We start from the raw sequence: 13554 nt of genomic DNA on the forward strand, positions 1-13554 counted from the left end.
TCAGCCAGAGTCGGTCAGCTGGCTCCTCTCTCCGAGCAGCAGAGAGAGCCTCTCCCATAGGGAGACATCACCATCACCGCCCGAGCCCGGCCAGCTGCGTCGGCCGCCCGCTGGAGAAGGGGGATCAAACATGGAGGAAGCGATATAGTGGCGGATCGGGGCGTCGGCTGGGGATCAGGGAGCGTTAGATTATTTATTTAACTATTTATTTATTTATTTATTTCCCCCTGCCAGCAATGGCCGGGGTCCATGGCTGCGGCTGCTGAGAGAGGCAGGTGCAATTTATCATCGACGAAGGCATTTTTGTTTCCTCGGCATGGGCTCAGCGAGGGCCGAACCTCCGGCTGGACAACTCCACATCCGCTGCTCCCCGGATCAGATGCTCTCTGCGGGGGGAGAGCAATAGCTGGGCCGCGTCTGGAGGCGATACAACGGGCTGGAGGAGGAGGAGGAGGAGGGGGCCCTCTTTACATCACAATATTAGAGACAGTAATTTCAAGGTTAAGCACAGCAACAGCCAGTTATCGTGCAGTGAATGTCTTGCTGCGGCAGCATGGCATAGGCTAATTGTTTTCTTTTATTTGATCGGAGACTGTGATTGACCCTCTTTTTACGCGCTGAGCGGATCCAAACCTAGTGACAGTCTCGCTTTACAGGCCTGAAAAAAAAAAAAAAACCTGTTAAACGCAGCCTCCTCATCTGGAAGAGAGAAGCCGGGTCCAGCTGCCAAGATGATGGAGCTGCAGATAGACGAGGTGGTCTACCAGGACGACTACGGCTCCGGCTCCGTGATGTCGGAGCGGGTGTCGGGCTTGGCCAACAGCATCTACCGGGAGTTCGAGCGGCTCATCCGTAGCTACGACGAGGAGGTGGTGAAGGAGCTGATGCCGCTCGTGGTGAACGTCCTGGAAAACCTGGACGGGGTGCTGACCGAGAACCAGGAGCACGAGGTGGAGCTGGAGCTGCTGAAGGAGGACAACGAGCAGCTCATCACCCAGTACGAGCGGGAGAAAGCGCTTCGCAAGCAGGCGGAGGAGGTGAGTCACTCGCCGGCTCTGGTGGGCCTCTACACCCGCATCATCACATCCATCTTCACGCTGCTTCACAGTCACGGTGTCCCCGTCTGAAGCGAGAGGGTTCACCAGACATGTGACTCACGTTAAGGCCTGTGACATGAGCTTATTCTTAGTCTCACTGCACTGCTGACACATTTCCAACACTGTCTTCTATCTGTTAATATAAAAAAAATATTAATATATGCTTATCATACAGTTTTTATAGCAGTTTTGTTATAATGGCTTATAAGTACCTCAATAAATACCTGATCAAACCAATACTTACTTTTGTAAAAAATAAATTTACTACATTACTTAAGTGAATATTATGATGACAACTCAGAATAACAAATGATGGGACAGTGTGTATTTCATAATTGTGCTATTACTCAGCAGGTATCAGAACCTCAGGTGTCAGTTAAGACATTGGTTCATCTTAATCTGCTTTCCAGGGATGTTACAGTGAAACCATATACCAGTTAAACTCCGGTGTTTTAGTCACTATATCGCAGACAACGTCATGTTTCTTAAGGAGATGATTGCAGAGGAGTAAATATGTGTTTGTCAGCTATTTTACACAAGTAGATGCAAGTAAACAGAACTCAAAGGTTAACATTCTACTTATAATAGTTAGTGTTGAGTCCAAACTGTCATAGAAACACATTTATATGTCTGGATAACTGTTCATACTAACTGGACCTACTTCAGTCTTTACGATTACAGGTTTCACTGTCATAACTACTGCTTCTAATACCACCACCACCACCATAATTACTACAGGTACTAACAGTGTTTTCAACAGTATGACATCAACGCTAACTAACAAGAAGGACACTATACAATACTAATGTCTGTTTTTACAATGCATTAGATACATTAGTTTAATTTCTAGTGCTCTTTTATGATAGCTGAGTCTATGCAGTCTCATATGCAAATACTTATGCCAACATAAAGTAAGTACGTGATAGTGTTCATACAGTATATGGAGATAAAGTGACAGCACACAGCTTTGACGGATGACATGTGTAAGCCTGACTCTTAGTGGGCGATTACACGTGAAAAAACAGCGAGAACAGGAACACAAACAATACAAGTGGACATCAATATGGACCTATTACATTACTGTCCAAGCCCCACCTCCAGCATATCTTTTTTTTTTTTGTTTTTCCCTGACCAGTGTAACAGCAGCCGTGGGACCAGTGGGCGTCGTAAAGCGACTTTAATCCTTCTCCCATCCAAAGAGGCCTCAGCGTATCACTGTCAGCCCAGCTAGTATCCGCTTAGCTCAGCTGTTAGTCTGTTTCATCATCTGCTCCCCCACTGGGTCTCCTCCCTGAGTCGGGTATCTAGCTTGTTTTCACTTTAAGCTGTTAATTCAGAGAGGACTTGCTGGTTCATATTCAAATGTCAGTGTTCGCATATTTTAAGCTTATTTCAATATTGTGACAGAAAAAAAAAAATCCTGTATGTTTATAATGAAATTGTGGTTGACCTTTAAAACCAACAGGTACTGCAGGTAAGAGTAGGAGCTGAGCGCATTGTTTTAATTGAGAGATGCCAACAGGTCCAGACACGTTTTAGTTTTTTTTTCCTAACAATGATACCGAAACTGAAACTAAATCTATAATGACTGTATACCCCTCAGATATAGAAATCAAAAGTGCATTAAGCAGCTGGAAGCTCTGTTATTATTTATGAATAAGACAAGACTTCATGTAGCTCAATACACCAAAACATGCTTTTAAAAGCAGACTTCATCCATCCACGAGATCTTCATTTAATTCTCTGATCCTGCTTCTCGTCACAAGAGAGAACCTAGATTTAACACTGCATATGCGGCCTCACACGTCCACAGTTTGAGTAATGTTCCCCTTTTATTACATTGACTAACCTTCTAATATCAACTAGATTTGTAGTGTTTGTTTTCTGTATCCAGGGAAGGTTGTGGTGAGTGTAGTGGCACATTGACGCTGCCTGGATACCTCCACCAAAAGCTGGGTTTCATATTGGACCCACACCTATTGAATGTTACACTTTACTTACCTTTTTTTATATATTGAGCAACCAATTCAGACGTTAATATGATATATAGTCTCCTTTTATGGTCAAGTGTATTTCTTGATTTTCTTTGGCGTTCAGGACTCTGAGGTCATGTTTATCATCCAGTGAGAGAAGTCGATTTACATCTTCAGCTCAAATTAGGTGACACATTTGAATGGGACAAATAAACAGAGACAGTTTTGTCTGACTATCAGAGGGGTAAAATGGGGGATGGGACGGCCTAAGAGGGGTGGGGAATCACAGGAAATCAATAGTGCACAGAGCACACTGAGGGAGCCTGGTACCGTAACCTGATTTGTGTTTATGAGGAGCAGAAACGGAACAACAAAAACAGAGACGGAGAAACAGACTGAGGTTTCAGAAAGCTGTAGTGTAGGAAAAGGCTGATACAAAGAAAAGGCCGCGTGAGAGAGAATCTCAGAGCCTGAGGAAAACAATAAGGCACCCTCTCGCAAGACACCGGGAGCAACCAGCAAAAAGCGGCTCAGATTACACTGTTATTAGGCTAATGGTACACAAAGCCACAGCTCTGCGTCTGCTCGGGTAGCCCTCACCAACACATCCAGGATTACTAAAGCCAGGTTAACAGACTCGGCCATCTTAGTTGCTTTCTGTCTTGTTGTTCTTCGTCCGCCTGCTTGAGTGACCCATCGCTTCGTACCGCTAACACTTCTCAAAGTGCGATTCCAGTAAAACCGTGACCATGCCCTCATCACCTTCTCTCTTGATGTGATTTGCTTTAGTTGGTTTGTAAACGGAAAACTGATTTTGTGTGACTCATCGTCTTCAATCCAAGCGGTACAAACTGGCTTCTTGGCCTGCAGATTCGACATGGTCACAGATGCATTTTTTTCTAAAATCACTCTCTTCACATGCAACCTGGGAACTTTTCTTTAAGATTTGATATGATAAGAAACAAACAGAGACGGGCTATAGTCGTCACCCAGTCATCACAAGGCTACCTATGAGTTATTCATACTGGACAGAATAAAACAATATTCTTGCCCATAAATACATACATTGTGCTCTTCTCCTTGTGAGAAACTCTAGTCACCAAACCACTACATACTGTATGCTGTACCTCCTTAACGCTTTGAATAGCAAATACGTCTTACTGTAGGACGTGTTCCCTGTCCCGGTGGATATTATAATGAGAAGCTGTGGTCTGCTGCTCTGAAGGTAGAACGACTTTGCAGCATAATGTTCACTAGTTTTACAGCGTTTCAATCAAGACACCCAATATGAGCAGAACACATCCCTGCTTAAAGAAGAGATACTCTTTTTGTGTGAAGATCTACATTTTAAGTCCTAGAAAACACCATGCTGGCATGCTTGTATAGTTAGCGTCTTTATTTGATGTATAAACTTGGTTTTCAGTTATTATATTGGTAGGAAAGCTCCAAAAACAAGACAGTATGACGGCTGTTTATTCAGCTTGGTTGCTGACTATAATAATATGCAAATTCTCTCTTTATTGAGTCACATTTTTTTGTCATTAAGTTGATTTGATGAAGAAACTTGTCTTGTTAAATGAGCCAACAAGAAGAGCAGCACATCTGCGACCTCTTGCCTTCAGAGCTGGAGCCAGGCGGCAGCTGAAAGGACTAATTGGTTTATTTTCCTGCTAGAATCCACTCTGCATATGTTGTATGCAGAGTATGTCGTTCTCCACGGTGATGGATAGCATTAGCAGTTGTTCCGTCATACTGAAGGTCATCATATTGAAGCCTTTTGTGTGCTGGATCTCTGCTGCATAGTCCTGGTTCCATAGTCTCACTGCAGTCAGAGGATTACAGTATTAAGACTTTGTGGACTTGCTGCACTGAAAAAAAGGACGTCTTTGTGAACAGCTTTATATAAAAAAAAAAAACAGGCTCAAGTAGACGGCTCTGTTCGCCTGTTCCTCAGTGACTGAGTTTATGTGATCTCTATACAACCAACCAAGGTATTTTATAAAACTCCAACCTTTCTGTTGCTTTCTGTTTTCATCTAAACACTTAGTCTTTGACTCATGCAGGGCAGACTGCACTGTTAGTTTCTCTGAATCGTTTTGAAAGGTAAATTGCTGCTGTGAACAATTTCACAATTACAGGACAACGCTGCGTATTAAACCACAGGCATAGTAATCTAATCCAATCAACTCTCAATAATTACGTTATAGAACCTGTCACTTTAAGTGCAGTTTCTTCATATATTTGCAGCTGTATAAAGACCTTTTTGTTCTCATGTGTTCCATCAGAAATTCATTGAATTTGAGGATGCGTTGGAAGCTGAGAAGAAGGACCTGCAGGTGCAGGTGGAGTTTCTGGAGCTGCAGGGGAAACAGCAGGAGCTCAAGACCAAGAACTATTCTGACCAGAGTGAGTGGACAGACATCCGCCTGACTGCAAACCTCTGTGTGTCCCATGATGCACTGTACGCGTAGCCCATGCGGCTGCTCTTTGTGAACGTCCCAGGCAAGGCTAAAATCAGGATCGCTGTAGTCGGGTCCAAGACACAACACCAGGAGAAAGAAAAACTAACAACATCCATGAAAAATGATTTGAGATGAGCAGGCACAGGTTTGAATTGACATCCAGTCGTGTCTCTGAACAAGAAAAAGCCAAAACATGAAGGATGAAATGGGGGAACTGTGAAGGGAAGGAGACACGCTGTTGGAGGACGTTGTATTTTTAGATTATGATGCTCCTGTTCACTTAGAATACCTAATGAATACTGGCATACATATTTGATTGGCTGTTTATTTTTTTTTTCTGTAACTTTTAGTTCTTGTGTCTTTTCACAGACCCACATAGCTAAATATCTTAAATGCTGGCAATCAAGATTGAACATTAATTTAAAGAAAAGAGGCTTTAGGGTTGTGTTTGTCTAACTGTCAGAGTCCCTCCTGGTGCATTCCTGCTGTTAAACTGTCCTCTCTGTGTCCCCCAGTCACTCGGTTGGAGGAGCGAGAATCAGACATGAAGAAAGAGTACAACGCCCTGCACCAGCGCCACACTGAGGTAAGAGCAAACATGCAGCCCAACAAATTTACCACTGGAGCAAAGACATTAGAGAAACACAATGTCAACATCCAAAACAGAGTGTGTGCAGTGAAGCAAGACTGAAGTGATTTGCAGTAAATAAATAGCAGTATGTAAAAGTCCTAGTATGGTCCTCTGAGCGCAATAATCTTACAATCTGGTTCTATTTGTAACTCTAGTCTATTTTAGATTGGGTGGTTTCCTGAGTATTGACATCATATAACATTACATGACATTACAGTCATTTAGCAGACGCTTTTATCCAAAGCGACTTACAATAAGTGCATTCAACATAGGTAGGTATTCAAGAGAACTACTAGTCACCAGAAGTCATAAGTACATTTCCTTTTCCAAATAAGCATCTAAGAGCATGAAGCAGAGCATAACTCAGAGTCAAAGTACAGTACAGAAACAAGAAAAACAGTTAGTGCTATAAGTAATACGAATACAATAAGTGCTACAAGCTAGTATGAAAACAATAAGCGCTAAGTGGAAGGCTCAGGGTAGCACTTCCTGAAGAGGTGGGTTTTCAGCCTGATGAAAGATGGGCAGCGACTCCGCTGTCCTGACGTCAGTGGGAAGTTCATTCCACCACTGTGGGGCCAGGACAGAAAACAGACGTGACCGGGTCGATCGGCCGCCAGGACCTCTGAGCGACGGGGCGACCGATCACCCCGAGGCAGCAGAGCGAAGTGGTCGGGCGGGGGTGTAAGGCTGGACCGTGGCCTGGAGACAGGAAGAAGCTGTTCCTTTCACTGCCCTGTAGGCTAGCACCAGAGTCTTAAACTGGATGAGAACTCTTACAGGGAGCCAGTGTAGAGAACGGAGAAAGGAAGTTGTGTGGGAGAACTTGGGGCGATTGAACACCAATAATAAACCTATAATTCAGTATTTTTAATAATAGAGTATTGTCTTTATGAATATGAAACTGTGATAATGCTCAAAGAAATGCTAATAAACTTTAAACTAATGTCATTGTCCTTTTGGACCACAACATATTTAATCTAGGTTATCCAAGATTTAGTACATTATATCTTTTAAATAAATGATTATAATCCTTTTAAATGCAACTCCTTTACTTACCAGTCCAGCGTTATGTTTAATGCTTTCTCATCCATAAACATTTAATTTTCCTCTACCTCTTTCCTCACACATTTCTCTTTGTCTTGCCCCCGTGCTTCACAGATGATCCAGACGTATGTGGAACACATAGAGCGGTCCAAAATGCAGCAGGCAGGGAGTAACAGCCAATCAGAAGGCCCCGGCTGTGGACGAACGTGAGTTGATTTAACGTGTGTCTTGGTGCAAAAAGGTTGTTCGTGTATCTTTGTGTGGATTTCAATTATAACCTTCACCCATCGTCTTGTTGCTGATGTTTCATGTTTTGTGTGTTTTCATGTTTCAACATCTCATTGTGTGTTGATGCTGGCATATGTTTGCCAGGAGCCGTGATGAACAGCTGCTACTTTTCACCCTCTGACAGAGAAGAGAGGAAATTATGAAACTTGTGGGAAATAATTAGAAAAAAGAAAGTTTGCAGTTTTTTCCCCCCAGCTTTCTGTTTTCAGCAATTAGCCGATCGATACGCTTGAATATTAATTAAGCACAAAATAAGACGAGCAGCTTCTGTAGCAGAACCACAGTGTTTGTAAAGCATGGTGGCTGCATTATAAACTCTGATAAGAATAAGACTGATCTTCAAAAAGAGTCAACTTGTAAAGGTGTGTGTGTGTGTGTGTGTGTGTGTGTGTGTGTGTGTGTGTGTGTGTGTGTGTGTGTTCATGTCTCATGGCATGTTCCTGTCTTTCTCTAATCACTGTCTGTCTGTCTGTCTTGCTGGCTTGCTCACTGTTGCTGCTGTTTGCACAGTCAACGCCACACATGGAGGAAAAGGTAAATCCAACATGGTCCCACAAGTCCCTCAAGATCCCTTTTGCTTTATTAGTTATTGATGCGCGTGACAAAAACGTATTACTGTGACTATCAATAATGGTGCATTCTAATAACAAATGATGAAAATGGTTCAGAGGTGGTGTAAAGCAACAATCACATTTTCCAGTTTTCTCCTCTTTCTCCCTCATGAGTTGCTAGTCTGTCCGTCCATGTGTCTGTCTGCCTGTCTGTCTGCCTGTCTGTCTGCCTGCTCTGCTTGTTTTATCTGTCAGTTTTCTGCAATTAAATGGAAATGTATTCATATTAAGCAATATAGAAAGAGGTATAATCTTCTGCAGTTCTTGTCATTTTTCATTTTTACTATTTTCTGATAATGAAAAAAACAAGATTGTGTTTCACCATTACACAAAAAGTAGCAATTTGAGCTGTGCATGTGAAGTTTTGTACAACAGCAAATATAAGTAGATGTTAATACACTGATTTGCAACATGCACACACAGTCTCTACTGCATGTAGTTAATCAGCCATACGAGGAGGTCGTTCCTGTATCGTGCATTTATAGGAATATCTTTAGATCTGTTATCTGTGTTGAGTTTACTACCTGTAGTCGTCTGTATTGACGGCTCCATGTGTTTAAATGACTTGCATCTTTGTCCCCAGTAAATTAAGAAAGCTCATGAATCCAGTGTGTTTTTCCTGGTGGACTGGACTGCATGCTCTCAGAGCCCCTGTTGCTTCTCATTTTAGGGCTTTAAATCAGCCATTTTGCCTTTTTCCTTTAAAATCTCTTTCCCTAACTTGTTCTATTTCTACATTATTCATATTCATTGATATAAGGATGTTTGATTGCAGATGTGTGTTGTTTGTCATGTCTCGACAGTGATTATCGGTCATCTCTGCAAGAGATCAAGCATATTTTGGAAATGTTGTACAGGGGGGGTTTTTGTGCCTTGCATCTAATGCATGCCAGGAAAACCTTCAGCCCCGGAGAATGAAAAGTAAAAAAAAAAAAGATACATTAACAAACAATTATCCGTCTGTCGTTAACCTCCACTCCTCTCTGTGTCTCCTGTGCCAGCAGCAAAGCGGAGCGGCCGCCTTCATTGAGCCTGTACCCCAGCGGCGAGGGCATGGTACGTGGGGGTCTCGGGGGGGCTAGGATGATGCCCGGGAAAGACATCTGGCAGGTCAGCGAGCTCGGCCGGTCTACCCTCTGCTCTGCCTATCAGGTGGGACAGACAGCGGCCCTGTCCTCCTGCACGACCACAACCGCAGCCTGGGGAGTGGAAAGGGGAGGGGCCGGCCTTACTGTTTCCCGCTCCGCTAGCCACACCCACACGGACCACCTCCCCCCCCCCCTCCACGCCAGCTTGTGTCACTTTTGAGGAAACGATTTTATTCACATGTAACAATAGGAGTTAAAATAGGGAATCCATAATCAAAAAATAGCCAAAAAAAGAATAGTGATAATAGTATGTCCTTTAAATCCATTGTGTCATTCATGATGATATGAAGCCTTGAAAAACTTAATGGAATCGTACCATAAACCAAGGAGCTGCTTACAAGAAAGTCATAATTGACTCTAACTGGTATTGGTAAAATGGTGTTATAGGTCAAATGTTCCTTCACTGTATGATGCTCATGTGATGTTTGTCATCGTCTCAAACCACCCAGGAGGATGGATCAGAGTCCGACTCCGTGGCGGCTACACCCAGCAGCACAGGAAGCAAGTCCATCACGCCCACCTCCTCCGTCCCCTCCGCCACTGTCACCCCCATTAACGAGGGCTTCCTGCCGCAATCCGAGTTTGACGCGATGCGGGCCGGGAACCGCAGGAAAAGTGCCAAGCGGCTCAGCCGGAATATGGAGGTGCAGGTTTCCCAGGAAACCAGGAATGTCAGCATCGGTAAGAGCGTGTCACCAGATGTGTCTTCAGATTAAACCCTCCCTCTCGAGTATCGGAGTGGTGCAATGTGCAGCAAATTAGTGAAATGTTTACAGTCCTCTAACGTATTGAAGTTCTGTTCTGTTTCCTGCATGTTTTTCCAGGTATGGGAAGCAGCGATGAGTGGTCAGAGTTTCAGGAGATCATTGATTCCACGCCTGAGCTGGACATGTGCGTGGATCCCCGTGTGTACGGAGGAGGAAACAGGTACAAATACACCTCTCATGGCGCCTCTCATTTACCCATGGTATGCAAAGACCTGCTTGGTTGAGTGATAATTGATAATTCAGCACAGTGAACGTCATGTCTGCAGTTATTCTTGGTTGAGGTGAGGGGAGGGTTTTGTTGTGTGCAGATTTGTTGTAGTCAGTTGGCTCAAAGCAAGTTTTTCCTCCAAATAAAGTCAGTGGCAGTATCTCGAAGTTAGAAAATCAGTAAGGCGGAAGTTGCCAGACTTTTGATGGACAGCACTGAACAGGACGGGAAAAACAAAACTCTCATATTTTGATTAAAATGAATAGAAATATGTTTTAATTTGTATTCATACTACTGTTTAAATATTTATGGTTTTGGTGCTCTTTACCTGTACGAATGCCGTACCTTAAGGGAGTACAAGTGAGATTTCTTTGGTCTTATCACAGCATTGGTCTGATGACATCTAATGTGTGTTTCAGCCCCTCACAGGGCATAGTGAACGAGGCCTTCGGCATCAACACTGACTCTCTCTACCACGAGATCAAAGACGCCAAGTCGGACATCATTGGAGATGTAGACGCAGGCGCCGAGCTGCTAGGTATGACCAGGACTTTGACGGCTGTAACGTTTGTTAGTTTTTATCAGTTTCAGTTATTATCTTAAAGCTTGGCGGTCGCAGCTTAGCGACGTCCTTCTGCCTCGGTCAGTGGTAAGTATTTTTATCTTCGAAGGAAACGCCTGAACACTCTTCCTGAGGTGATCGTTGTTCACCGTGAACCGGTGAAAGTGAAGCTTGACACTTCTACTGTCTGCTGACACGCCGACGTGTAATATTACTCAGTGATATCAGATTCAGTGTAGATCCAGAGGACAGGAAGTGAAGGCGGCTGCATGGGCGCGTTACACAAGACAGCACTTGGCTTTGCGTTAGGTCAGGGCAGGAGCTCCATGTGACGCTGTGTGAATGTGAATGACTCTGAGTTTTTAACCTTGCATGGTGCCGTGCCAGCAGTTCATCCCTGAGTCACATCATGAAAATACATACAGTCCCTCTCTGGCTGCACGCCAAACCCCAGCTGCCCATTCATGCAGTGTTACTTTTATTATTTCTGTGTCTTTATAATTTGTTTTTCTGTCTCTGTTTTATGGGGCAGAGGCATGTTAAATGCTGATTAAACAGATCCTATTTTAAAAAGTTTGAATTTATTATATTTCTCAGATTTCCTTGCACTTCATGTTTTTGCTTGTTGTTATTCGTAGATGTGTCTGTTTTGGTCCACACTTGGTGGATTTTGTTTCTCTTATTTTCTGGGTTGTTTTGGGTTTTGATTTATTGTCCCCTGGTTTTTATGCAGCAGAAATAGAACGGGAGCTTTGATCCGTCTTCTTGTCCATCTGATAACTTCTCACCCGTTTCTTTTTTCCCTTTTTTATGTGCTTCTGCTGGTGACACCCATAGGGGAGTTCTCAGGTGTGTATCTGAACATGCATTGGTTGGTATATTTTTATTTTACTCTGTCGACTCCCATCTACTTTCTAAGCTTCCACACCTAAGAGCAGTTATTTAACCAGTGTTTACCAATTTGAAATAGGATCATTGCTATTGTTGTTACGCTGCTATATCATTATTTGTATGTTATTTATTCATTGCTTGGAGATTTTGATGATATAGTAGATAATATCCATACACATGCAGTAAAAGCTTTTTTCTTGTTCCTTTAAAGTCACAGTGAAATTATTTTAATCTTTAGTGATTACCATAAGCTACACCAGTCTGCATTGCTTAAGCTTTCAGTCGATGTTTTATAATACGCTACTCTCCCAGACTTACAGAGACATCCACCCAGCTTTATGTTCAAATAGGAAATCATCATTTCACAGAGGCAATATGCTCTTAAAAAGGCTGTTTCACTGAGACTTTAAAACAAATCTGATGATGTTTGATCAACTCAACTGTTGGGTCACAGCAGTATTATCTTGTTTCAGTTTGAGGGCTGAATAGCAGCTTTTGTGTTCTTCAGCCCTGCTGCTCTTCTTCAAGTCCAAAATAATAAATGCTTATCAGCATCTTCTCTCTTCCATTCCTGTCCTTCTCTTTCCCCTCTCTGATCCGTGGCCTCTCCTCTTCTGCTCTCCTTTCTCCCCTCCCTTCTTCTTCTTCTTCTTTTGCCTCCAGTTCGTGATGATTTCTTCGGTAAGGCACACTTTGCCCTCGCTCATGGTCACGTTTGCTTGTTATGTCATTCCCTGGCCTCCAGCTTACACGTCTTTCCGGTTCTTTCTTTGTGCCCGTTTCTTTGTGTGGCTTTGTATTTCTATTTTTGTGCCACCTGTGCATCTCACATACCTAATGTTTAGATATTTGTTAATAATGAGCTGCTCATTTACAGAACATTAGAATAAAAATACCCTTTTAATGCGATAGGAACACTGCTGGAGAAAGATCTTATAGAGAAGACGCAGAAAATGTAGAAAGTCAGGAGAAGATAAATAGGTTGTGTGGTGAAGAGCTCTTCAACTGGAGACAACACTTTTGGCTTTTCTTTTGTTTGTCCTCGTCCAAATTTTGCTCTACGTTTAAATCTCTGCTTAAAGTTTGTGTGCTTGGCTTCTGTTGCACAGTGCTTGCTGCTTGCACGTACACTTTACAATTAATGTCTGGCAATGATTACAATGATAAAGATGTAATATCAAAGTCAACAGGTTGAGCATGACATTAACACCTTTCATGGTTAAAGGGATCAACTTTGAATACATGTGCACTCATGGAACTGGGTCAAGCTCTGATCAAATGACACGATGTATTCTGAGGGGAAGAATTGTTGTGGTTGTACTTTTACCTAAATGTTGTTACAAGGTGGTAACCTACTAAAAGTTAAAATGTTACTCAAGGATGCTTCTGGACGACGTCAACTAAAAATAAAAAAAAGTATCATGAGTGTATAGTCATAGTTCTCCCAATATTTAAAGTCAAACCTTCCTTTTTAAACCGGATTTAGCTTCCCTGTTAACATGAGTGCTTAAATCAATAATCTGTCCATTCATTTTAATTTCATTGATTTATTAAACCTTTTTGGCTTTTGTGGAGCTTTCATTTGCTCCTCAACAGACACTTACCTTGGCTGGTCTGAAAGGCAGTGTTGCCATGAAAGAACTCTGGGAAATGCATTTTGCTTATGGATCAATGGATTTATTGACTTATGGATGTTTTCTATTGTGTGTGACGATTAACAGAGATGTGAATGTGACTGTTTTCAGGGATGGGCAAGGAGGTGGAGAACCTGCTGACGGAGAACAAACAGCTCCTAGAGACCAAGTAAGATGATGCGTGTGTGTGTTTGTGTTAATCATTGTACACCTTTCATCCTTTCAAATGTGTCTC

At 42.7% G+C, this 13554-nt stretch overlaps 1 protein-coding gene across 20 annotated transcripts in view; it reads left to right on the forward strand.

Annotated features, from left to right (window-relative positions):
• mapk8ip3 (mitogen-activated protein kinase 8 interacting protein 3) overlaps positions 1-13554 on the forward strand; it is a 25576-nt gene continuing 12022 nt past the window's right edge. For 3 of the 20 annotated variants that reach the window (XM_068727843.1, XM_068727851.1, XM_068727850.1), the window contains exons 1-12: positions 1-1037; positions 5356-5476; positions 6048-6118; positions 7325-7416; positions 8009-8032; positions 9111-9261; positions 9707-9938; positions 10082-10184; positions 10652-10770; positions 11632-11643; positions 12349-12366; positions 13431-13488. In XM_068727843.1, coding sequence (XP_068583944.1) covers positions 732-1037; positions 5356-5476; positions 6048-6118; positions 7325-7416; positions 8009-8032; positions 9111-9261; positions 9707-9938; positions 10082-10184; positions 10652-10770; positions 11632-11643; positions 12349-12366; positions 13431-13488 — 1307 coding nt within the window. In that variant the 5' untranslated portion in view covers positions 1-731. The remainder of the gene's footprint in view (positions 1038-5355; positions 5477-6047; positions 6119-7324; positions 7417-8008; positions 8033-9110; positions 9262-9706; positions 9939-10081; positions 10185-10651; positions 10771-11631; positions 11644-12348; positions 12367-13430; positions 13489-13554) is intronic. The other 17 variants (XM_068727855.1, XM_068727859.1, XM_068727845.1 and 14 more) reach the window with 12 other exon arrangements.

This window comes from Cebidichthys violaceus, unplaced genomic scaffold, assembly GCF_023349555.1.
Source record: "Cebidichthys violaceus isolate CVI_PGR_0920_01 unplaced genomic scaffold, fCebVio1.0.p SCAF_40, whole genome shotgun sequence".
NCBI classification, from domain to species: Eukaryota; Metazoa; Chordata; class Actinopteri; order Perciformes; family Stichaeidae; genus Cebidichthys; species Cebidichthys violaceus.